Source organism: Amblyomma americanum, chromosome 9, assembly GCF_052857255.1.
Source record: "Amblyomma americanum isolate KBUSLIRL-KWMA chromosome 9, ASM5285725v1, whole genome shotgun sequence".
Taxonomy (NCBI): domain Eukaryota; kingdom Metazoa; phylum Arthropoda; class Arachnida; order Ixodida; family Ixodidae; genus Amblyomma; species Amblyomma americanum.
In genome coordinates, this window is record NC_135505.1 from 91,325,408 (window position 1) to 91,351,296 (window position 25,889).

The window sequence follows — 25,889 nt, forward strand, 5'->3', positions numbered from 1 at the left end:
TGCCATTGGAAGGAAACTCGAGGCGCCCAAGAGAACGTTCAGTGCATTGCTGTTCTTCATGCTCACCTGAATAAGGCCGCTAAGCAATGTGAGAGTTGTAGCCACACCAGCTGCCGACTCGCCTGAGGACGTCTCGTTCCCGCCGTATTCAAGGGCGGACGCATTGCTAGAGAGACCAGTGTACCTCCTCACGACGACTCCTGTCATCAGAGCCGTAACTGGAAAGGTGCCTGCAAAGGATGTTTAGCAAAATTGTGGCGAAGAGTAAAGCACGTGATGGACACTTTACATTTTGTTTCAGCAACCCATGTTAAGATTTCATGTTATCATCACGAAACTTGCACAGATCGCGTTTCAATGCCGGGGTTCTAGGCCTCCCACTATTCAAAATTTAACTAAATAACGCGGCCAATTCCTCTTCGCTGGCCAAGCTCATATCAAATATTTGCGCTTAAGAAACGCTCACAATATATTGAACTCTTGTAATCTATCGTCTTACTTCTGCATACAATTAAGTTAGGGTCAATGTCTGCATTGCGCTCAGAAGGTGAAGCCGCTTTCGCCCGCGTCATTGCCTCTTCCGTATTAATATTCGAGCTGCATTGTCAGAAACCGAAAACGCCCAGTGGCCATATGAAATCATTCGTGTAGTGTGTACGATTGTTCACAATGTGCAGTGCCGTTGTGAAATGAGATTATTCGGGAAAAACCGAAGAAATAAAGAGATTTGAGGCTGCGGATTGAAACGCCAGCTCGAGTGGTAAGCACAATCCCTGCTTCTGTTATCAATGATGGTAGTTTTTCTTTATAATGCCACCTAGTGTTGCCAGGTGGCGCAAGCTGTCCGCGAAGACGATGAGGTTGCGATCGTGCTATCGTGGATCGGCCGCCATTACCGTCTCCTCTTGCCAACTCCAGCTGTTGAAGCGTCTCTCCGTGAGAACTCCGTGACAATTTGGTGGAGGTGCTGGGTACGAGTATCCCATGCAAGAAACCCCTCCAGGGAGCCGTGCCGCCAGCCCTGCGCCGATTGACACCCCGGTACACCGCTTCAGCCGGAGGCTGCAGGGACTTTCACCGGAGCTTGGACCACTCGCGACAGTCATGATGCCGGCCACCGGTATTCTCACGCAAGCTGCCGGTGCTACACCTGCCCACTATACCTTGCAGACCCCGCGGGTTCCCAAGGCCTTCCACGGGGACCTTTTCGAAGACGTGGAGGACTGGTTCCTTCACTTCGAGCGTGTGGCTGCTTATAACCAGTGGGACGACGCCGCGAAACTAAGAAACGTCTACTTTAGCCTAGAGGATGGCGCCCGCACGTGGTTTGAGAACCGTGAGGAAGTTCTAACTTCCTGGCGAGAGTTTCGCCGTCGCCTGCTGGAGGCCTACACCAGCGCGGATCGCCGCGAAAGAGCGGAGCGGGCAATCCAGTCCCGCGTCCAGTTACCGAACGAAAGCGTACAAATGTACGTCGAGGACATGACGCGGCTCTTCAGGAGAGCTGATCCTGCCATGCCTGAAGAGAAGAAACTTCGGCACTTAATGAGAGGCGTCAAAGAGCAGCTGTTCGCAGGCCTCGTGCGCAGCCCACCATCTACAGTTGCTGCATTTCTTTCGGAAGCCACAACGATGGAGAAGGTCCTGCAACAGCGTTGCGCCAGTTACGACCGGCCCGTGCATGCTGCTGCAGTCACATCATCGTTTGCCACCATCGGACAGCATCCTGATGATTTGCGGGAACTTATTCGCACAATCGTGCGTGAGGAGCTTCACAAATTTTGTAGCCCGTCGCAGCCTGCGCTCGGTTCCATCTCCGCTCTTGTACGAGAGGAGGTGCAACAGGCGTTCCGGGGCCCTGTTCCTGTGGTCGACGTACCACCTCTGCCTGGGGACTACCACCGTCCGACGTACGCCGAAGTTGCAAGGCGTCCGGCTCCCGCTTCGCCGCCACCAATTCACGCCACGCCTCAGGCCCCGCGGCCCTCTGTGCAACCGGTGCAGTACTTCGAGGATCGTCGAGCACCCCTCCGAAAGGCCGACGTTTGGCGTACACCTGACCGACGACCGCTCTGTTTTCACTGCGGAGAGCCAGGTCATCTTTATCGAAATTGTTATTACCGACGCATCGGCATCCAAGGCTTCCGCACCGACTCACCGAGACCCCGTCAAGGTGAACGACCCCCTGAAATTGAAGAATTCCTTGCGGACCAGCGCAATCCATCCCGAGCGCAGCGGCAGTCGCGCTCACCCTCACCGAGGCGCTCTTCCCCGACACCTCCCGGCTTCTCGCGAGCGGCACCGGGCCGATCGCCAAGTCCTCGTCGGGAAAACTGAAACCCGCGACCTTCGGGGGCGAGGTCGCTGGGGGGCGCTGTGCTGAAGACCTCCCGTCGTCGCCGCTACAATCCGACAAAAACTCGCCGACGCCATCACCAGAGTTAAAAAACCGCGTTTCTTTAGAAATACCCGTTCTTATCGATGGTCGCAGAGTAAGCGCATTAGTTGATACCGGGGCCGATTATTCGATCTTAAGTGGACAACTGGCGACCATTCTGAAAAAAGTGATTACCCCTTGGCCTGGCGCGCACCTTCGAACTGCCGGCGGTCATCTGGTTACGCCCAAGGGTATGTGCACTGCTCGCGTTCAGATCAGCAAGTCCACGTTCGTCGTCAGCTGCATCGTCCTGGGCGAGTGTTCTCGGGACCTAATCCTCGGCATCGACTTTCTGCGGGAGTATGGAGCAATTATCGATCTGCGCAACCGAATCGTCATGTTTTCCACAGAGCAAGCCGCCGAACTCGACAACTCCTGCCAACGCAGTGCCGCACTTCGCGTTTTCGCCGACAGCGTCACACTTCCGCCCCGTAGCAGTGTTTTGATTGAAGTCGCCTGTGCTGAGTTGCAGGACGCTGAAGCAGTCGCCGAGGCTAATCATTCGCTCCTCCTGACTCAAGGCATCTGCGCCGCTCGAAGCTTACTAACAATTCGCGCTGGCCGGTCTGCGATCCTTGTTACAAATTTTTCTCCAGAGCACCGGCACCTTTTCTCTGGAACTGCGATCGCTACCGCTGAAGCGGTTGTGGATGTTCCGGTCTGCTTTGCGTTCGCGGCAGCGGCCCCTGACGACAAATCATCGCGCGCCACTGACGACCAATCTGTTCCGAATGTCGACATCAACTGCAACCTCCCCGAAGGAAAGCGCCTGGCCTTAGAGCACTTGCTATTGGAGTATAAACAGTGTTTCGCTTCTTCGTCGAAAGTTCGTCAAACGCCCCTAACGCAACACCGGATCATTACGTATGACGACGCTCGCCCTATCCGCCAGCAGCCTTATCGTGTTTCCGCCAAAGAACGGGAAGTAATCCAAAAGCAAGTTCAGGAGATGATTGACGACGGTGTAGTTCAACCTTCCCAAAGCCCGTGGTCTTCGCCTGTTGTCCTTGTTAAAAAGAAGGATGGAACACTTCGATTCTGCGTGGACTACCGTAAATTAAACAATGTGACTAAAAAGGACGTCTACCCGTTGCCCCGCATTGATGACTCCCTGGACAGATTACGGCGTGCTAAGTACTTTTCATCCATTGACCTGAAGAGCGGTTATTGGCAAATTGAAGTGGACGAACGGGACCGCGAAAAAACTGCCTTCGTTACACCAGATGGCCTCTATGAATTCAAAGTGCTGCCTTTTGGCTTGTGCTCTGCGCCAGCGACGTTTCAACGGATGATGGACACTGTCCTCACCGGCCTCAAGTGGCAAAGTTGTCTTGTATACCTGGACGACGTTGTCGTTTTTTCAGAAACTTTTGAACAGCATCTCGTGCGCCTGCGAACTGTCCTCAGAGCCCTCCATTCCGCTGACCTTACGCTGAAGCCCCAGAAGTGCCACTTCGGTTACACAGAGCTCAGGTTCCTCGGTCACGTTGTGAGCGCCGACGGAGTTCGACCCGACCCCGACAAGACAGCCGCACGACACTTCGCTCGACGTCTCGGCTCTTTCTGTTTGCGCGAAGGTATCTTATACAAGAAGAACTCGAGAGGCCAAGAAAGAGCTTACCTTCTGGTACTTCCGGCCGATCTTCGCGCCGACATTTTATTGGCATGCCACGACGAGCCCACTTCAGGCCATCTGGGTTTTTCCCGGACGCTCGCCAGGATACGCAACATGTACTACTGGCCCGGACTCTCGGACGATGTCCAAAGGTACGTAAAAAGCTGCCGTGAATGCCAGCGCCGGAAGACGCCACCGCTTAAGCCGGCGGGTTTTCTCAAGCCCGTTACTACACCCCGCTCTCCGTTCGATCAAATAGGAATGGACCTTCTCGGTCCTTTTCCGTTGTCACTCTCAGGAAACAAGTGGATCATAGTCGCTACTGACTATTTGACTCGCTACGCCGAGACCAAGGCGATACCCTGTGCCACAGCTTCAGAGGTCGCCGACTTTTTCATGCAAAACATCGTCTTGCGGCACGGAGCCCCTTCGTGCGTTATTACCGACAGAGGCACAGCGTTTACAGCGCAGCTAATCGACCATATATTTACGTTGAGCTGCACTAGCCATCGCAAGACCACAGCTTATCATCCGCAGAGCAATGGGCTAACCGAACGCTTAAACAAGACCATTGCGGACATGCTGTCAATGTACGTAGACGTTCAGCACAAAACTTGGGATGAGGTGCTACCGTACGTCACATTTGCGTACAACACGGCCCTCCAGGAGACTACACGCTTTACTCCCTTTCGTCTTGTATATGGACGTGAAGTCCAGAGCATGCTTGACGCGATGCTACCATGCCTCGATGACGACCAACTCGCACCCGATGTTCATGAAATTGCCCAACGCGCTGAAGAAGCCCGTCAGCTTGCCCGCGTACACATCGGCCAGCAGCAGGGCACTGATGCGCGCCGTTACAACCTTCGACACCGACAGGTCGACTACAATCCCGGTGAACAAGTTTGGGTGTGGACACCTGTCCGCCGCCAGGGCTTGTCCGAGAAACTACTCTGCCGGTACTTTGGCCCCTATAAAGTGCTACGGCGTATCAGTGATGTTACCTATGAAGTGGTTCCCGACGGTGCCGCGCAACCGAGACGTCGACAGCCCAACAGCTCTGACATTGTGCACGTTGTGCGGCTTAAGCCGTACTATGCCCGATAACGGCTTAGCGGCCCTCCGTTGTGACTCTGTGTGTGCTCCGTTTTCCTCGCGTCCTTCTCTGTTTCCCTTCTGAACCTTAGCGCGCCTACGCTGCTGGCGGCACCACTGCGATGCCCTTCTTTTTCGGAGGGGGGAATAATGCCACCTAGTGTTGCCAGGTGGCGCAAGCTGTCCGCGAAGACGATGAGGTTGCGATCGTGCTATCGTGGATCGGCCGCCATTACCGTCTCCTCTTGCCAACTCCAGCTGTTGAAGCGTCTCTCCGTGAGAACTCCGTGACAATATAAATAGCTATTGATATTTTATAAATAGCAATCTCATAAAATTCGCGGAGCGATATACTATTGGCTTCAACACATACCCATCGACACGTAGGGCGAACTCCCCATGAAGACGTAGACAAGTGCCGGATAGAGGGAGCTGTACAGGCCCAGCACTGGGTCAACACCGGCGATGATGGCCGAAACCAATCCTGAAATTGATTTTTTTTTTGTAAGATAGATGTTTTTCGCATTCAAAATGGTAGCCTCCTATTCTATTCCTACCTACTGTTTTACAGTGCAAACATAAACAACGATGGGGACTTCGACAGCGTACGTGCGTATACAACGTGCATTCAGGTACACACAAAAACTGCTGTCGCTTCTGCTTCTGTGGTGACAGTCACTTTCATCTCAATTATTTTTTTCCGCGCTATAGGAGAAAGTACGCGCAGCGTTGCCTGGGCGTTCTGAACTATTCAGAGGCAGTACTCGCACTCTCGGGCTGGCATATATCATCATCATCATCATCATCATCATCATCATCATCATCATCATCATCAATATAATCAGCGAGACTACGCTCTCTGCAGGGCAAAAGCCTCTCCCATGCCTCTCCAATTAACCCTGTCTTTGGCTAGCTGCGGCCACCGTATGCCCGCAAATTTCTTAGCTTCATCCGCCCTCATAACTTTCTGCCACCCCCTACTATGCTTGCCTTCTCTTGGAATCCACTCCGTTACCCTTAAGGACCAGCGGTTATCTTGCCTTTGCATTACATGCCCTGCCTAAGCCCATTTCTTCCTCTTGATTTCGACTAGGATGTCATTAACCCGCGTTTGTTCTCTCCCCACTCTGCCCGCTTCCGGTCACTTAACAGATAGGCAGGATATCTCAAGTGATTTGATGAGAAACGCGTACCATATGTCATGAAAGAAGCGGGTAATACCCAATGCGCTACCCGGTGAATTACTTACAGCTAGGCGCGCTGTCATTTACGTTGAACTTCAAGCTTCCCTCTCCCGAGGGTTATAGCACTTTGCCAAAATATAGGTGACTAGCACTGTCTACAATTATCTGCGCTGATCGGCAGACCCGTCAAATGCGCGTTGCAATCCGTGATCAGCTTCCGCCTTGCGCGTAAGAGGCAGATAACCAACGGCGATATCACATTATGAAGTGTGCTATTTTTTATGATGTTAAGAACCGACAGAATGCATTAAGTACTATCGATTCTGGGAAGGCAGATTCGCTGTTCATGAGAAAAAAAAACTAGCGGAATGCGTATTTTGTCACTGATGACTGTCTTTGCAAAGTACAAGGTAGAATTCGTTCAATTAGGCGAGTGACAATAACGAGTATTTCATTAACTTGAACCTCAAGCCTCCAGACACAATATACAATTCTGCTGTATACTGAGAAAGCTTAGAATAGTTACGACAGCGCATTTAAAGCAAGCAGAAGGGACTGCTGACACGTTGCGCACACCTGCTAAATGACAGCGTGCGAGCAATCCTGGCCCAAGACCACCTCCATTCTGGCAAGAATAATATAGAAGATTTTGGACAGTGGCTCGCCCTGCCTGGACCAGGCGGCCTGGAATTTTCACTCGTTTCTTCATCTGAAGAAATATCTTGCAGAAAAGCCATTTGCCGATAACTCAAATTCACAAGGACGGTATTGAGGTAGTTAACAAGGTAGGTGGGATTCTTCCATTGCCCTCGCACACAATAGCTGACTGCTAAACTAAATAGTTATTGGAAACAATGACGGCGACTATGAGACGAAATCAAAATATACAAGATGAGAACATTTGCGGTGATGTTTTCTGAAGTGAAAATTTTTCTCAGCCGCGCCGCGGCCTTGGTACCTTTACTCTCCGAACACGCCTTAGTGTAAAGTCTTGGAGAACATAGCATAAAGAACGGAAGTAAGGTGTTGAATCCATGATGAATAGAATAAGTAAATGTATAATGCTTTGTGCGCAGCAAGTAAAAAGTGTTAAAGCTATAGTAACACCGGATGTGTGTGTCTTTCTTAGCTTCGAATCTTTCTGAGATTGTCGAGTGCAACTTTTTCTCATTTTCTATAGATAGGCCTGATCACTGTTTGCACTTGTCACAGATGCTTTCTGACGCACTACAGTGCGGCTTCTGAACGGATTGTTCCTTGGCTGCCATTGTAATGTGGAGGTTACCGCTGTGCAAACTTTTCGGCCCTGTTTTCTTGCCGCGTCAGCTGTGTTGGTTGGCAGACCTTAGTTTTCAGTGGCCGGGCGCGGTTCTTTTTTATTTATATGATTGTTGGCTTTGTTGGGCTTCCCTGATTAGACTGAAACAGCCGATTTGATCTAAGGCGTAAGAGCGCGACATCACACCTGCTTTTCAGCTAGCCCTAACATCGTGTCCACAGAATTGCAGGCCACCTTCTGCATATTTATTTTCGCAGAAGGTGTAAATGACCAGCTTTTAAAAATAAGGCGGATGCAACAAACCGGTATCTGCTATTCGTCGACTAGCTTCAGAATCTCAATGAGAAAGAAATATTTCGTTGTGAGAGTGCCATAAGCTGCCACTAATTTTGGGCTGGATAGCCCGCAATATGTGTTTGAGAAGAAAAGCGATAAAACGAGCCCGGAATTTTCATTACCATTGCGCAAATAACGGTTAGGTGAACCATTAATTAGCACCTATGGCTAAAAAAAAATTCCGGCGTACGCATTTTGGAAATGGGAACTGAATATTGTAGCTTCTGTGAAAATGCTTTCTCCGAAGGCATCAAAATATGCTCTCTTTTTGGCCAGCTCTGTGCCAGAGAACTGACCACAAATTGATGATGGCCTAGCACTGTTAGGCCAGGATACACTTAGTGTAAGCGCGCCGACATCTGGTTCGGAGGAGTTAATATTTGAAAGGCGTGCATTCACTACATGCGCCTTTTTTCGCGGTTAAACCTTGAGCCGTCGTGGTGGAGCCGTCGGATAATCGGCTGCGTCGATAGCGTAGTTCAGTTGGTGGGGAAGAGGAAGCCGTTCTGAACGGCTGTGTGTTGGAATGCTTCTAGCTGGAAACAGCGCATCGGCCGTTGGCCGAGGTCTCCCGACACCTGAAGTTGCCATGGACTCGTGCAAAGTTGTCCTCAACACCGTCTTTCTGCATGCTGACCTCAATGGTCACCCATACCATGCTCCCGACTTTCGAGACGCGCTCGAGCAGATTGTGGACCTCCGTGAGATTCTGTGTATTGGCCAGTACCAAATGAGCCACGTTTGGATAGTTACCTGCGAGAGCAGTTCCTCAAAAGAGAAGCTAATTGACAGAGTAGAGTTCCACGTCAAAGGTCTAAAATGTATCGTATTTGACACGGACACCAAAAACGTGAAGCTTAAGCTTCTTTGGCTCCCGCGCTATATGGAGAACCGGAGGATTGTGGAAGCTTTGGAGCCATTTCGAACTGTACAAACTATCGAGCGTGAGAAGTGGCGGTGCCCCGGAAGGGAGCACATGGAAACAGCGAACCGTGAAATCTCGCTCACGCTCAAAGGCGGAATGTCAGCAAGCGTAATTCCGCACACGCTTAACGTTTTCAGGGTACAAGCATTAGTTGTGGTCCCAGGCAGGCCTCCGCTGTGTCTTCGTTGCAACCGTGTGGTCCTTGTACGGCGTCAGTGTCGTATGCCTCGATGCACCCAGTGCCGACGCTTTGGGCACACAGTAGACTATTGTGTTATGAGTTATACTGACAGGTTATGCCAAGGCAACTGAGCAGGATGAAGTGGTGTTAGAGCACATTATGGATGTGTCGGATGTTCTGGAAGCGTCGGGTGAACTGAGTAATGATCCCCAAACAGAAGATGGACCAAAGGCTTCTGCACCGAATAACGGCAAGGGTCCGCCTGCAAGTACGGAAAAACAGGAATCCCCGTCTCCAGACCCAGAGCCACAGGACCCGGGTCGGCCCGGGTCTGCTACTTTGAGTCCTGTGCTTGCTGCTCAGGAGCCACCTGTCACCCAACTATCACGAGAGCAGAACACCCCTGCTGTAGAGTCAGCGGAGGCGCTTCAGCCAGTGAATGTGCGACATGCCTTCTGCGCCGGCGATGCACCTTCATCGGAGGAGTGCAGCACTGTGTCGCCTGAATTGTAAACTTCTACTGTGTTCGGTGCCCCGTCGGCTGTCAGCATGGTTGCGAGTGACGCGGTCCACATGGCTCCATGGGCCGAAGCCTTGGCTGTCTCAGAAGAGGCGATGGACAACAGCGCACCTTTGAAGCGTCCTGCAGATGTTGATATGTGTGTTGATGGCGATGAGCAGAAGGCGCCTGGTGTGGTGGCATTTGGAAGGGTCAACTCAAAACGAAGGGCGATGTATGCCCTACAGGCCGCCGATTTGCAGGCCGGCCACCCCAGTACAGGGGATGGCCTTCAATAAGACAAGCACGAAAAATGGTGGGCATCACAGCATTTCAGGTCGCTACCCTAAACATTAGGGGTTTACGTAATCGTCGAAGGTAACATCAGTTACGGCAATCTTTTAAACAAATGGGGTGTCAGTGTGGCAGATATCCAGGAAACCAAGCTTTCCTCTGATGAGACTGAAGCTGCTGTCAAACCTTTTGCTATCGTAAGTCACTCTAGACGCTTGTCAGGTGGGTGCATGCTATTCCTGGGCAACACACTGGGGATTACTGCCATGTCGTATAGCACAGATGATGACGGGCGACTTGTCTGCTGGGACCTCGCAATTTCGGGTGTACAATGGCGAATTGTTTGTGTTTATGCCCCTCTAAAGCAGAGTGATAGAAGGCTATTTTTCCTGTCATTAGTCAACCATTCGTCCACAGATCGTATTAATATGCTGTTCGGTGATTTAAATTGCGTCTGTAGGGATGAAGACCGAGCAGTGTTAACTAAGCGATATTACCATAGTGCTGCTTTACTCACTGATTTGGCATGCGAATACAACCTGGTGGATTTTGGGCAAGATAAGGGGCATAGCATTCATTTCACTCATTTCCAGTGCTCCTCTAGTGCTTGGCTTGACAGGATTTACGTTTCAGCAGACATGTTATCCAGTAATATTGGTTACTGGGTGCGGCCCTTATTCTTCAGTGATCGCTGCATGGTGGCTCTTCAGATAGGGAGGTACTGTCGGCACATACTCCATCCTGAATGGGGGCTATGGAATCTGAATAGCTGCCTGCTCTCAGATGAAATCTTCAAACGTGTTGTATCTACTTGCTTGAAGAACAATTGGTCACGCGGTGATATCTCAGTTTTGCTAAAATGGGACTTATTTAAACAAGAAACAAGAAACATTGCCTCCGCAAGAATCGCGTTTTTTAAGAGACATAACCTTCGAGAGCTCCGCCGTACTTTGGATGAGCTGCATGAGTTAGAGAGGATTAGCCCAGGCGCCTATGTAGAAGATATCACTGCCCTAAAAGCAGAGATTCAGCAGATTGAAACCGAAAGATACAAAGGGGCGCTGATAAGATCTAGGATCCGCAGATTTCTGGATGAGCAACCATTTCGTCGGGCCCTTAGTTATGACACGCAGGCTGCACTAGCTAAAGAAATATTGGAAATTCAGTATGGTGGTTGCACATACAGCGATAGTCCTAGTATTACTGGTGCTTTCTTTCACTATTATCGGAAGCTGTTCAGTGGTTGTGCGGGCACTAATGGGACATCAGATTACAGTCACTTATTCGAAACCTTGCGCCGACTTGACGATGAGCAGCGTGCTGTAGTGGAGGGGCCTATCACTTTGGACGGAATTAAATCTGCCATTTCTGACCTGACGGCTCAGAAATCTCCCGGGCCAGATGACATCACTAGCGAGATCTATAAAACATTTCCCACTTGCCTAGCACCTGTCTTGACGAAGAATTTCCAGGCTTCTTACGATGTTGGTTTTTGCCCCCACTTTCTGTTCTGGGCATACTATATTAAATGATTCCGTAGCCCTCCACTACGGCACCTCTCTCTTCCTTTCTTCTTTCACTCCCACCTTTACCCTTCCCTTACGGCGCGGTTCAGGTGTCCAATGATATATGAGACAGATACTGCGCCATTTCCTTTCCCTCCAAAACCAATTATTATTATTATTATACTATATTAATTCCAATAAGCACAGATTCAAATCGGTTGAAAACAGTTGAAGGATATCGTTCAATTTCCCTCTGCAATGTATATTACAAACATTTTGCAAAGGTTCTTTGCAGTCGTCTGCAGCTAGTTGTCGCTCACTTAATAGGCACGCATCAGGTGTGCGGTATCAGAGGCCGCAGCATCCAAACCCATATTCATATTGCACGTTCAGTAGTGGAGACAGTATCAGATGAGATCGGACAAGTAGTTCTAATTCTGATTGACCTTGCCAAGGACTTTGATAAAGCTCGTCACGATTTCTGGTTTGCAGTCTTAGAGCATGCAAATGTTGGAGATGTTTTGCTTAGCGGCATAAGACTGTGCTATACAAGGCTAATTGTTAACCAAGAGCTAACCGAACCTATTCCATTGAAATTATCTGCTCACCAAGGCTGTTCCTTATCGCCTTTGTTTGTTGTTTGCCGTATATTCTGAACCTCTTTTCCTCATTATTATTAACTGCACATCTATCCATGGTTTTTCCCTGACACAGTGTGGAATTAAGATTTCAGCTCTCTTTTGTTCTGACAAAAAGAGTGTGCTTGAGGCATTGCATTTGACTGAACAGTTTTGCGTGGTTGGCCACGTGGTCGGTCACTTGGTACGGAGCAGCTGCGGGAGGCGCGGCGCCGTGGCTGGTCACGTGGTTCATCACGCGGTTGGTCACGTGGTGCGGTTTCTAGACGATGCGCGCGGCAGCTCCGGCGTGCCAGCAGTGCGCTGTGTGACGTCACTGCTCCTAGCGCATGCGCAGCACGCCTCTCCAGGAGCCGCGCAAAACAGTTCAACCTCGGCCAGTGTAGCTTGCGCTACAAAAGAGAGCATATTCTGTTGCCTTCGGAGAAAGTATTTGTACTGGCTTGTTGTAAACAATCTGCGTCCATAATGGACCCTCTTCTTGCGCTCATATAAATCAACGTTTTGTGCGGCATCCGCAACACGCGCAACGCACAGCATGTGGGGCAGGTAACAACGACACGAAGCGTAAACAAATTTGGCGACGCTTAAGCTTTGCGTTTAAGAGTGGAACGTGAAAGCGCTATCAGATTCCGTTCGCATCAGCTACTTAGTTACGTAATTAGGTAATTGAAATTACCATGCTCATAATTTCTGACATATGCCTCAGTACATATCTCAAAGGCACCTCACAAAGTAAAACGCCACAACGCATTCACTAGCCCCACCTTTCGTCAGCTTGAAGCAGTTTTTGTTCAGAGAGCAGTGTGCTTCATGGTTTGGGGCTATATGCTGCGCAGGAATGACCTTCTGGCTGGCTGCCTTTACTCGATGAGTGTGTGTAACCCGTAGTTTTGATGTGCGGGCAAAGTGGCAGCAGGATTCTGGTGTTACCGTGTATGACGTTCTTCGTAATGTGTCTCGCCGTCTGTATTGGGCTATTTTGAATCACACTCTCGTATGCGTACTATACACATGAAGGGAGAACGTCACGTAGGTGAGCCTGCTGACCTGCTATAACAGATCTGAAAGGTACTTTTCAGCATTCCTATTGTCGAGGTTAGGATGAAAACCGAAGTGTACGTTCATTAAGCTATCTAGCAAGAAGCATAAAGGCGTGCCATTCGCGCTGGTTGATTCACGAAGTCAAACAAAAGAAAATACTAAGGCTTTAAAACGGAAAGTTGAGGACAGGAAGTTTTCTTTCAAGCAATAACTTTGAGTGCTACTAGAGAAAAATCACTACTGAATCAGTGAAACTGCACGATGTAAAACGTGAAGACAAGACACGATAGAAAACTGAACCCTCAACAGATAGTTTATCGCAAGCATCACCGAAAAACATTCAGTGCCGCAAGTTATATCGGTCTGAGCAAGCTGAATTCTTTCAGTGCTGTGGATCTCTCGGAAAGCTGAAAATCCCGTTGTTTGCTCGAGGAAGCAGAGCTTTAACGCGACAGCTTTAATAAGGAGCTCGTCTTGCAGAAAAGCGGGTGTCGGCGTCGGCGGCATTGGCCATACTCCTCACACTCCTCCTCCTCGCAATGTATTCATTTTTCTTCCGTTACGGCCCGGTTCGGGTGTCCACCGAGACATGTGAGACAGACGTCCTTTCCTTAAATTGTCCAACGAGCCACTCGTCGCGCCGAACGGGCGATGGATTTCAGTGGACTCCTTGGCAACCCAGAAACACGCTGTCGCGCTTTCTCTCTTAAAAACGAAGCTTAAGCCTCCTCCCAATTTTTGTGCCAACGTTGTCCTTTGCACGTCACAGGTAGCGAAACTACGGCAAATGTGACTAATGCCAATGATTTCTTGACGTTTTACATTGTTATGAGCACCATTCTACTTCAACGAACTGAGAAAGAATACTTCTATTTCTGACATACGGCCATGGTTTCTACAAATGCAGTTAATCCAGAGCGCTATATGATAGCTCATGCTAACATCATTGAATCTGCCCGTAAATGCATAGTTGATGAAATTTTGTCTGCGCGACAGATGTTTCTGAGTACTGTACTGAAGCAGGTGACGCCACTATCGACCCATTTTAGAAACAAAAATTTGATGATCTTTATCCTTCTAAACATTTCTATGAGAGTTCTTAAGCTGCTTCCATAGCTTGAACTTCATTAGCTGAACGCCAGTAGTAGACCCAATAACGCATTCTTTTTGCCTTGTCTTGTACTCATGTATCAGATGTAGTCACGAGGATAATGTCGCATGCACTGAGTTTTCTCAACAATATCAGCTTTCATCGCGAAATGTACATGTGTTCGCAACATGTGTTCACTTAAACAAGTAAGCCAAAACTATCGAACAGAGCCGAAATAAGGCGGAGTGAGCTCGGGCTGCATACTGCAGTCCAAGCAGCTCACTCGACACTCATCCTGCTAGCGCCTCCCAGCGAATCTAAGTAACCAAGGTGTGTGCCGCCACTTGCCTAGGAGATCGGTGTTGCGTGTGGACTTAACGATTAGCCTGAATCTTTCTTCTGAGCGACCACTGTTTATTGTGCTAAATCTGCGTCATCTGTGGTGTCATCTGGTGCCGCTTCACATCTCTAAGAGAACCCGACGCTCTAAATCTAACAGAACCCATTGCGGGGCTTGTTCTTTATAGCTTGCATTTAGAAAAGCAATACAGCGCTTCTTTTTTCAGACGACGATGCATAAAGACAGCGTCCGTCCCGTGATATCTGCCTGTGTACTCGTTTGAACAAAGCAGCTCAGGGTTATTTTTTAGAATCTCTTCTAGGCGGCTCTGGCTTTTCCTAAACTACTTTCAAGTTTGTTTTTGGCGTCTATCCATAAAGAATGTTGAACCAACCCTCGCAACACTAACATTTACGCCCATAGGACACTACAACGTAGAATGGACGACTTCAAGTCAAATGCGGAATATTAAAGAGAAAACATGGAAACTTTTGCAGAATATTTATGCAGCTAAACTAGCGCGAGATCACCATCTTGCGTACGCCCTCGACATGTCTGCATGTATTTTGTAGCAACATTCCAGAGCGGCAGGACATAAGCAAACCTTTTCATGCACGCAATGAGTTGACTTTTAAGTGTTTTTGAACGATCGGCATGAGTTACAAAAACGTAGCGACTGGTGCGTGCTGTATAGTTGTTCAACAGATGGTTTTATGGTTTATGGGGTTTAACTTCCCAAAGCGACTAAGTCTATGAGGAACGCTGTAGTGGAGGTCTCCGGAAATTTCGACCACCTGAAGTTTTTTAACCTGCACTGACTTCGCACAGTACACGAGCCTCTAGTATTTCGTCGCCATCGAAATGCAGCCACCGCGGTCGGAATCGAACCCGCGTCTTTCGGGCCAACAGTCGAGCAAAATAACCACTAAGCCCCAGCGGCGGCTGATTTGTTCACTAGAGGGCGAGCAGGGCATAAACGAGGATTTTTTTTTTTTGCAGCACTGCGAATGTATGGAGAGGGCTTTTCACTAAATAACTCAAAAGCAACGAGGTTCGCGCCTATTCGTTAGGCATAATGAGATGAAAAAGCGAGGAAGAAGCGTGCTTTTACCACTGATTCTAGAAATTCCTTATGCAAAACAAAAATGGAGAAAGAGCCACAATACCAAGCTGGCAGAAAAGCAGTAAGCGCTCCTGCTATACTGTTTTCAAAAACAATAATGACGCTATTCACCGGTGTCAGTGGCGCTGGGTCAAGAAAAAAACGAATAATCTTTTACTACTCCGTGGAAAAGCCCATTGTAAATTAATGGAAGTTAATACTGTGAGCGCTGTGTGCATGGTCGCATTTTATTTTATTAGTATTTTTTGTATTAGGTACGAATACTAGGCCATATTTTTTCTACCGCAGAAGCAGCATACCGAAATTTGAGCGGGATAAATAAATAAATAAATAAATGAAATAATAGTGTCAGCGCAACGGTTTCACGTCTCAATCGATAACTACTAACTTCACCAGCTCGCTAGCAGTGTACTATTCCCACCCATTGAGCGAATACAGCAGTTTTTGGTTACAGTTACCATGATAAGCGGTACAATAGCGCTCTCGCTAGTGCGGGGTCTCCACTACCGTGATATCTTAATCACTGTTAGCTGGAACACGGGAGCTCTGGGCATCGCGTGCTATCAGTGCATCCTAAAGGGTCCGTAAGGAACATGAGTATCTGCGCAGGCAGTGCCTTACACGCACTGAGCTTGTTACGCTAGTTCCTGCTAGCCTCGCGTGTGAGCAGAAACCATTACAGCCTTGCGAAGGAGGTTGTGGACGCATTTCGAGGGTTTTCTCACAACTATCAGAGAGGTATTCTTCGCACCTCGAAGGTGGCCAATATTTTGTCGTGTTTTTGCATGTGTGCGTGAAGACGGTTCGTCATATTCGGTAGAATGTCCAGTCTTAAGTGCAGCTGCATGCGTAATGACAACACATTGCGTATTTCGTTCTGTAGGTAATGTAAAACTAAAGTGCGTTTGCAAAAGGGGCTTACTGGATCTTTTTTGAGATGAAATGAGCATTGCAATTTCGCGGAAACGCAAGTGCAGCGTGCGTGAAGATTTTCGGAACACTTGGCCTGGAACGAGTGGCAAGAGTGGCAATGACGAGTCTGCAAACAATACCAATTTGAAAGTTCTAAGATTATCACTATGCGTAATAGATAAATGAAGGGACAAAGGTATTGCTTCTAAAGTAACAACGATAGTTGCGACTGATAACGCGAAACAAACCATATTAGATTCTTATCTTTCCTACTGACGGGTACGATAAACTCATATTAGTATCACATCTTTGACTTTAGTTCGTTACGACAGCCATAATTGCGTGCTGCGACATTCACCAGGAGATTAAAGAAACATGACGGCATGAAAAAGTTTTCTCATTCGCTTACCTTGCGGCACATGCAGAACAGCGGTTGAGAGTCCAGCCAGGACATCTGGCACAAGGAACTGCCGCAGGTTGTAAGCTCTGACCCAGGCTATGCACGGAAACAACCCCAGCAGAAACGAGGGTGTCCTGAGGAGCGCAACTTGGCATGACTTGGCAGCTCGCTGGGAGAACTTCGGAGGCAACTTCGGCTTCGGATTCGCCTCCGGCTCTTCGAGGGCATAACTGGGTAGGGCCTTGCGATCAACGACGACTCTAGCTTCGGCTGTTGCCGTCCCAGCTGGAACGTCGCAAACAAGCATCTTTTCGGTGTCCATTAATGAACTACGGCACCGGCGTTGACTGTACGGCTAGCAGACACTTGCGAACTATAAGCCACGGTACCTTAGGAAGTGGTTATGGTTAGTTTTACGATGTGTTGGCGATGGTGGTCGGCATGTTTACAGAGATGTAGGAAACTGTTTCACACAAAAAGCACAGGTATAGAGCATAAAGCTGCGATGACCCCGTTACCATGGCTGATTAAAAAAATGTTGATACATATACTTGCAACGTGTGGAAATAACCACACACAAAGGTCACATGGTATTCCCCCATGCCAGTTCCTGCGATCGCAAAGCAGTCTCTAAGCAAGCAACAATATGTTCTTAGTTTCATACGGTAAAGAAAGTGCTACTTCCAGATAACTGTTGATAACGAAGGGTATAGGCAAAGTTCACCCTAAACTCGCCGCAACATGCTTGAAAAACTTCGCCGCTCACTGCATGAAACTTTTTCCTTGACGTGGTCAGCTCCAGAGCGAAAGCAGACGCACATAGACCGTTCCATGAAGGTTCCTTTAACGCGTACGATCGAGGTAGGCACTGCTGCGCTACCGCTCAGGTGGGGGGGGGGGGGGGGGGGGTGCGCGTGGGTTCTGCTTTTCCGAGCACACAACTCCCGCATCAAGGTCGGCCGGATGCACTCGCTGCGCCCGTTGTCAAAGGCACGAGCTGTGGCATATGCTTACATTACCGTCACCCAGGGTAGGTGTGCGGGTACATAATAAACATCGATGGTTAGGAAAAGGGGCAGAGCGAAAGCCTGCATGCATTTCAGCCAATGTTATGACGCATTTCCTCACTGGTACACTTCCTGGCGTTTGAACGCCTGCAAAACAAGGTCGTTACTTATTGAAGGATATAAAGGTATGGTATGGGAGATGCCAGCGTATTATGCCACATGTTTACTTGGTTCTTCAATATGCGGCATCAAGTTCAAAAGGTTTTTTTCTTTGGCAGCTAGCTGGACGTGTAGAGTTTTAGGTCGTTGAGACCTTTCATGAATATATATATATATATATATATATATATATATATATATATATATATATATATATATATATATATATATATATATATATATATATATATATACGACGAGGACTTCGTAAAAAATTCCAAACGCATGCGAGAAGTCCTCATTAAGCAACGATACCCCCCCCCCCCCCCCCCCCACCATTGTCGACGATGCCATTGAAAAGGCATCTAAACTCAATCGAGAGCAAATACTGGAGGGATGTCGCTACAACGAGGAAACAGACCACCGGGCAAATCTCGTACTTACCTTCACCAGTAACCCGCCTAACATAAACAAAATCCTCAGAAAAAACATTTCAACATCCTCGAACAAAACGAGCGCCTCACCTAAATTTTCACTGCCCCCCCTCACGTGGTCTACAGACGACCAAAAACATTAAAAATATTCTAGTACACTCAAAAACAAATAACCAGCCGGTTTTGGGGTTCCGGCCCTGTGGAAAAAGTAGATGCCAGGTCTGCAACCACATACAAACATCAAGCTGTACAGTAAGCACAGCTTCAGGCTTCAAATGGGAAATTAATGGCAACTTTGATTGTGATTCCTGCAACGTAATATACCTCCTAGAATGCAGTGTGTGCAGTATGCAGTACATTGGACAGACCGTCAATCCTCTACGAATTCGCTTTAATAACCACCGCGCGCATATTTTATCCCTACCCAACCTTCCCTTGTCAAAACACATTAATGAGCGAAACCACCCATTTGATGCAATTAAGTTAACAGTCCTACAGGGTGGGTTCCACAACACCCGGGAAAGAGAACAACGCGAGTCGTACTTCATTTACAAATGTGAAACAATTCCTCACGGCATTAATGAAAGTCCAGGTGTATTGTCCTCCATCCGCCCCTTGCAGGGCCGTTGCTGACATTACGAGAGCCAGCTTGACATACCTCGGTCGTTTCTTGCCAGCGACATCTTTTTCAAGCTCACACAAATTTCTTCATTCCCTATACCATCCCGCCCCTATCTTCCCAGTTCGATTACCTTGCCGACGGGGTGCAATTGAAGAACCCTTGCCTAAGTGCTCACGCCAATCACATTTACCTCCCACACGACACTTGCCCGAACTCAGATGTTTTTCCACTTTTTTTTTCTTTTGTGGGTGTTTTCAGGCACAGTGCACGTGTGTGTAGTTAAGCTCACGGCGCCGCTGATTCTACCTTGACTCGGGCTGCCGAAATGGTTTTAGATGACGGAAGTCGCCTGTTCTGTCTGCATTTTATTCTGTTTATTTTTTTTTTGCTTTTTCTGGCCAGGTCATGCGAGTGCAAGCATCTCCAATTTATATATGTTGGACAATTCCGCCACCGTCTGTTTTTGTACACCTTACTCGCTTAAATGCTCCCGCCATTGTCATTTAGCCGCCACACGACACTGGCATGAGTTCGGATGTTTTACTGTTGTGTCTGGGTGTTTTCATGCACAGTGCACGTGTGTCTAGTTAAGCTCACGGCGCCGCTGATTCGGCCTTGGCTCTGGCTGCCGAAGTGGTTCCAGATGACGGAAGCTCCGGCCCTGTCTGCATTTTATTCTGTTTATTTGTTTACTCTTTATGGTCGGGGCACGCGAGTGCACGCGTCTTTAACTTTTGTGTGTAGGGCGATCCCGCCACCGTCTGCTCCTGTGCACCTTACACGCCGCAGCTCAGTTGCCTTGATGGGTAGCCATTATCCCCTCCCGCTCCGTGTTTTCCTTTTTTTTTACTCGTTCGGGGTCGGCTCCCCGCGGCTGCGGGGTGGGCGACGGGGGACAACACGTTTTTCTTTTTTATTTGTTTCCCTTTCTTCCCTTTCTATCTGTATCTTTTCTAGTATTCTTTGCCTCCGTTTGTTTCTTTTGTCCATGTGTCGTACATGTGTGCCAGTGCCAACTCCTTAAGCAGAGGAAGAAGACCCCTGTAACCTCAGTCTTGAGAAAGGACAGGCTCTGTCCAAAACGTTGACTCAAAATAAATCTAATTATCCAAGAATGCTTGTGCATTCTTGTTATTTCCATATGTAGCCGTCAGACAAAGGCTTTGGCTTTATAAGCGAAAGAAACCAACAACCTAAAAAAGAGACTAAGTATAGCTGTAGTGTGTGCCGTGTTAGAGGGCTTTTGGATATTGTTCGCAGCATTCAATTGGAAGTAATAACGCATAGCACAGCGGAACGTACTGAACGCTTACAGCAATTACTCCTTTAGGGAATCATACCAACTTAATAACCAACGATTGAATAAGATAGAAATTTTAGCCCCGTTGCAACAGGTGCATATTATCACTAACGCTTCAGTAACATTTTGGGTGCCACTCCATTTTGTGTCTTTAAAGAAAAAGTGTCAACGGACTTACATACTGTTCGATGTCCACTCGATTTCTTCATGAAAAGCGTGGCCAGCGTCTCTTCAAAGCTCAGCAGTCTGCCAATTTATACAAGGCACATTGACGTTGCTTCCAGTAACTTCGAAATTTCATTCGACCTCGCCACATGATCTTCAGTACGTAGGAGTATAGAGAGGACCGCGCAGTTTAAACGGATCACTTGTGTTCTAGGAAGCACGTGCTTAAAATTAAGAATTTGGAATGTCGATGGCGAAGTTGCCGACTAGCGTTGTCTCTTGCCTTGTAGAGCGAGCATCTGTTTCGAAGCAGGATGACGGAACTAGCTTCAGTCAGCAAAACAACCCGTGTGTGGCTCCTTTTATTTATATTTCACATTTTGATCCTCGCTATACTTTTGAACAACAAGGCTATGTATTGCTGCGATGCATTCGTGTTACCGTGGTCGTTCTGTCAGGAGCGAAAAACCTGCGCCAGCTGCTGCTATACGGATCCTTTCGAGCGGATAGAAAAAAAAAAGAAAATATATGCTTCAGTGCTGAATCATATTCGAGGTATGGCTGACAGATCCATTCCTGCACTTGCGGTTTGTACAGAAAAGGGAGAGATGTACAGTGTCATAATCTCTGCTCCGCTTTTCATTGAGAGGCACTGCATATTTGGTGCTTTCAAGACACGTAGCCTGAGGCGAAATCAAGTACGCCACAGAATACTTCCTTGCGGTAGAGTCGAACGTTAAGAATGGTCTACGCTGACGGTCTGCGCTGACGCACAAATTTTCTCGGAAACAGCAATCACCCGGACAGTAACAGCTTTAGTGCAATCACGAAAGGACGGATAGGAAATCATGGTCTGCTTATCGTCTGTGGAAGGCACGTTAGGGACTATTTGTGTGTGCGAGTGCTCCATCTTTTGAAACCATCGCCTTGCCTACTTTGGGGGGGAGGGGGGAGGGGGGAGGAATACTGATAGTTTTGAATTGTTCAGGTGTGTGCATCAAAACTATTTAGTTAAGGGGAGTATCCGCCGTTTCGTCAGGCAAACCTAATTCCGCGTGGTCTTTTATATCTAGTAGTTAATTAAAATACTGAACAAAAATATATTATAGATTTTACAAATTTTGCTTTCTAGTTAACTTGAAATTGTAATCAAATGGCGCGACAAACGAGGACAAAAGTAGAACGCACACGACAGGACCAGGGCCGTCTTCAAGCATGAACGAACTAGCCCCAGCAAGAATTTTACTTGGACACATTTCTTCTACATTGGGCCCTTTCATTCATTGAGGTTTTGAGCATCGATCCCGCCATTTTGTGTGTTAACCTGATCGCCGTCTCAGCCTGCTAGTCTGAACTTGTGTCATATTGCTTGAGAGGAAAACTGGTGTCATTAGAAGTACAGTCCATCTTCGGCCTTCTGGAGCCATGTCAATGTTCGTTGGTTCGCTTTATGGGGGTTTAAAGTTCCAAAGTGCCTCAGGCTATGATTTATGAGGGTTTAATGTCCAAAAACGACTGAGGCTATGAGGGACGCCGTAGTGAAGGGCTCCGGAAGTTTAGACCACCTGGGATTCTTTTACGTGCACTGACATCGCACAGTACACGGGCCTCTCGAATTCCGCCTCCATCGGAATTCCACTGCCGCGGCGGGGATCGAACCCGCATCTTTCGGGTCAGCAGCCCAGCGCCATAACCACTAAGCCACCGCGCCGGCCAAGTCAAGCGCGCATACAAAACGCTCAAGTCCAAGTGTCGCTGGGCCTGTCGTGTGTGTTCTACGTTTTACCCACGTTTGTCGCGCCGTGTTTATTATATCTTGAAGCATGAACCAACTGGTGTCAAGCTGTATTTTACATCCTTTTCTGCGCCTCCGCTGTCTGTACCTTTTAAAGGCAGAAATAAAATTCAATTTGAACTAGCCCCTCAAGAGTATTACTTGGTCAGTTTGTTTGCCGCTGGAAGGCTATAAATAACTTTACAACACAGCACATCACTTTTTTCTCATGTTGTACAGAAAAACCATGTGCTATCAGCGTTGTGTTACAGAATCTAATCTTCACACACCAAGGCATGGCTTGAGAATGCAGTAAGACTTTAGAAATGTACGAGTAGAAACTTGCAACTTCCTTCCCAGGAGTGTAGGAAGGCATAACAGTGGTTAGCAAAATGTTTGTCATTCAAAAAGTTTTGAAAGCCTTAACGCTTACTTTAGCCTCTTACTGTGGCCTTCAGCTAGACTGTCGTAGCCCACTCAGTTTTTGTTCCTCTGCCAAGTAGCAATCATTTTTATTATTAAACCAAGCCGCTTCATGCCACCGACTAATGCCTTCTACTTAAAATGTCCTAGATACGTAACCTTGTTCTAATTTGCCCGTTCATTATTCTAATTATCTTTCCAAAACTCTATGCCAGCATTCTATGTTTTGGCGAAATAAATATGCAGTTACTTCCTTAAGACGGTGCTGAGGTTTTCTAACAAAATTGAGTTAACTATCATTGGATGTATTTTTTCCCCAAAACACGAACATTACAGCCGAACAGCCGAACACGCCGTACGCTACCTGCAAACATCTTTAATTCTCTACGCATTTGTTCTTGCAGCCGTTCCCCACAGCGTTTCCGGCTGCTGCCTGCGAATCACTAAGACAGCCATGACGTCAACACTGCGGTCTGCTGGAGCGCTCCAGCGAGTTGAGGATGGCATGAATTCAGTCGCGATGTAGTCCTGCCCATCCTGAAAACAAACAAGGTGGTTACAGGCAGTGTCTGAAGCACCGCTAGGCTTAGAATTTTCGTGTGTCCTCCTGCGGCCCGCGAATGCTAAGGCGTAACAAAAAATTCCGGCAGCAGGAGGGGCACTGAAACGAGGACTGAAGCTGAAGCACTGAAGCTGAAACGAGGACGACGTCAAATACTATTGTGGATCAGACGGAAGTTATCACGTGTGCGTGCGTTTGGCAGATTTTGCCCCAGATAAGCAGCTAGAAAAGGCTTGCATGAGAAAGCAGTGATATTGCGCCCGAGCGGCAGGGACGAAAATGCACAACCGGGAACACCTCAAAACCTGCTGTAAAGGAGGTGGGATCTTTGTCGAGCGTTAATAGCTTTTATTCCCACCCCCTCCATCAACGTACGGTGATGGAAATAAAGATGTTATTTTATTATTATTATTATTATTATTATTATTATTATTATTATTATTATTATTATTATTATTATTATCATTATTATTATTATTATTATTATTATTATTATTATTATTATTATTATTATTATTATTATTATTATTATTATTATTATTATTATTATTATTATTATTATTATTAATATTATTATTATTATTATTATTATTATTATTATTATTATTATTATTATTATTATTATTATAACGACAGCGGTTACATCTTGATCGTCTTTTTAATTATTTTTCCCCTTTCCAACTTCATGGGGCACAGTTGCAATCATTAAGGCCTTCTTGCACAGAATACATGGCCTGCCGGCGTGGATGATAGTCTACAGCATTCTGCTGCTCAGCAGGAATTATGGGTTACATACCGTACAAGTAACCGACTGCACGATGATGGCACCAGGTTCTAACTTGTAGTTTCAAAGCACGCTTCTTACGGAGCGGGCTGCAGCTACTAGAATCGAAATCCAATGTCCTGGTGATATACTAAATATTTCCGTAAACAGGGTCAGCCCAAGCTACGTAAACTCGGCGCTAAAAAAATGCGCTTGTTCCGAAGGACTAAAAGGTGGCTTTCTTGAACGTTTTTCCGCACAGTAATCTCAGTTTTTAACTAAGTTCTTTAAATTTTTTTTAGCTTCGTGTGATGTGCCGGAGGGCTACAGGATACCCTAACTCGAAGGGAATTCATGAAAGACTGCAAGCTAAATATTTGCAATTATCTACGAACCGCAATCACTTCTTGTTGCAGTTTACTTCAACACATTGTTACTGGTCAGCTTAACTAATTTATGGCTAATTAAACATATCACCTGTGAAATATGGCTTCTGAAAGGGCGTGTCTACTGCGGCGTAGCTAAATACGACAGTTAAATGAACTTGGATTTCTGCTCAATATTTCGGGCAGGTTGATGTACTCATTTTATCAGATTTTCGAAAAGCAGTTGGTACGGTCCCATTTATTAAACTAATTCGCAAACTTGAAAGTCTTGCTGTCCCTGCTTAGCTTGAAGAGTAAATAACTGCTTACCTACAACACATGAGCCAGTACGTAGAGATTACTGGTTGCAAATCTAAGAAGTTTGCTGGTGCGTAAGGTATGCAGGGCGGGAGCGTCTTAGAGCCGCCGCTTTTTCTAATTTATGTTATTGATCTGCCGTCTGCTATTTCCGAGATTGTCTATCAGGCTGTTTGCAGAAGACTGCATTCTGTTCAGTGCCATAAATGAAAAGGATGATCGCTATATCTTACAAAATTCGGTTTCAGCAGTTCATAATTAGTGCGTCAAATGGGATATGCAACTTAACCGAGATAAAACTCTCCTTTTGACAATATCGCATCAAAAAGTATAACTGTTCCTTCTTAGACAGCGTGTTAAATTATTCTATTCTAACTGTTCGAGATCACAAATGTTCGGGCGTCAGCCTAGTTAATGATTTATCATGGGGGACTCATACTTCTGACAAGCTGTTGTCATCAAGACGGACGCATCAGTGTGGAAACAATTCGCATCAGCCAATTTTCGTGAGGACTGAGGCATTCAAGCATAGTTTGTTCCCGCTGACTGCTTGCGACTGGAAGTCTTTTTGGGACCATTTTATAGTCTGATAGTTTTATCAAATCTCTTAAGAAGAGAATTTGTTGGAGTGATTCAGTTTTTTTTCTTGTACTATTGGTAGTATTGATTGCAACCTCGTGAACTGCATTTTCTTGAGCCATCCATTATATATATAATTTCTAAAGCCCCCCTCCCACCTCCTCCCTCTTGCTTGGGCCCTGAATCTTAACCTGCAGTATTTGGAAGTAAATCAATCAAGTAAATCAAGTAAATCAGGCTGCGGCATGGCGCTAGACCAGAAAGAAGAGGTAGGAGATAGGCCGCCGCAGCACGAGGAGCGCAATAAAAGCAGTTCGAACTTCAACGCTGTCGGAGATGCTTCTTCCTCGCTTTAGCTCCGACAGATTTAGTGAACCAGCATCGAACACGCAACCTGACACCCCTACATGGATTCCGCTCTCGCTCTTCCGCCCTCCTTACAGGCGGCCACACGACCCCAGACGCTTCGCCTCCCGCCGCTTCGATGGCCGCGTTCCGACCAGTGGACTTGCCTCATTTTG

At 47.3% G+C, this 25,889-nt stretch overlaps 1 protein-coding gene across 1 annotated transcript in view; it reads right to left on the reverse strand.

Moving 5' to 3' along the window:
• LOC144103216 (solute carrier family 26 member 10-like) overlaps positions 1-25,889 on the reverse strand; it is a 94,603-nt gene that overhangs the window by 61,090 nt on the left and 7,624 nt on the right. The window contains exons 2-4 of the mRNA XM_077635990.1: positions 16,907-17,182; positions 5,521-5,631; positions 67-230 (exon numbers count right to left, since the gene is read on the reverse strand). Of these exons, the coding sequence (XP_077492116.1) occupies positions 67-230; positions 5,521-5,631; positions 16,907-17,182 (551 nt within the window). The remainder of the gene's footprint in view (positions 1-66; positions 231-5,520; positions 5,632-16,906; positions 17,183-25,889) is intronic.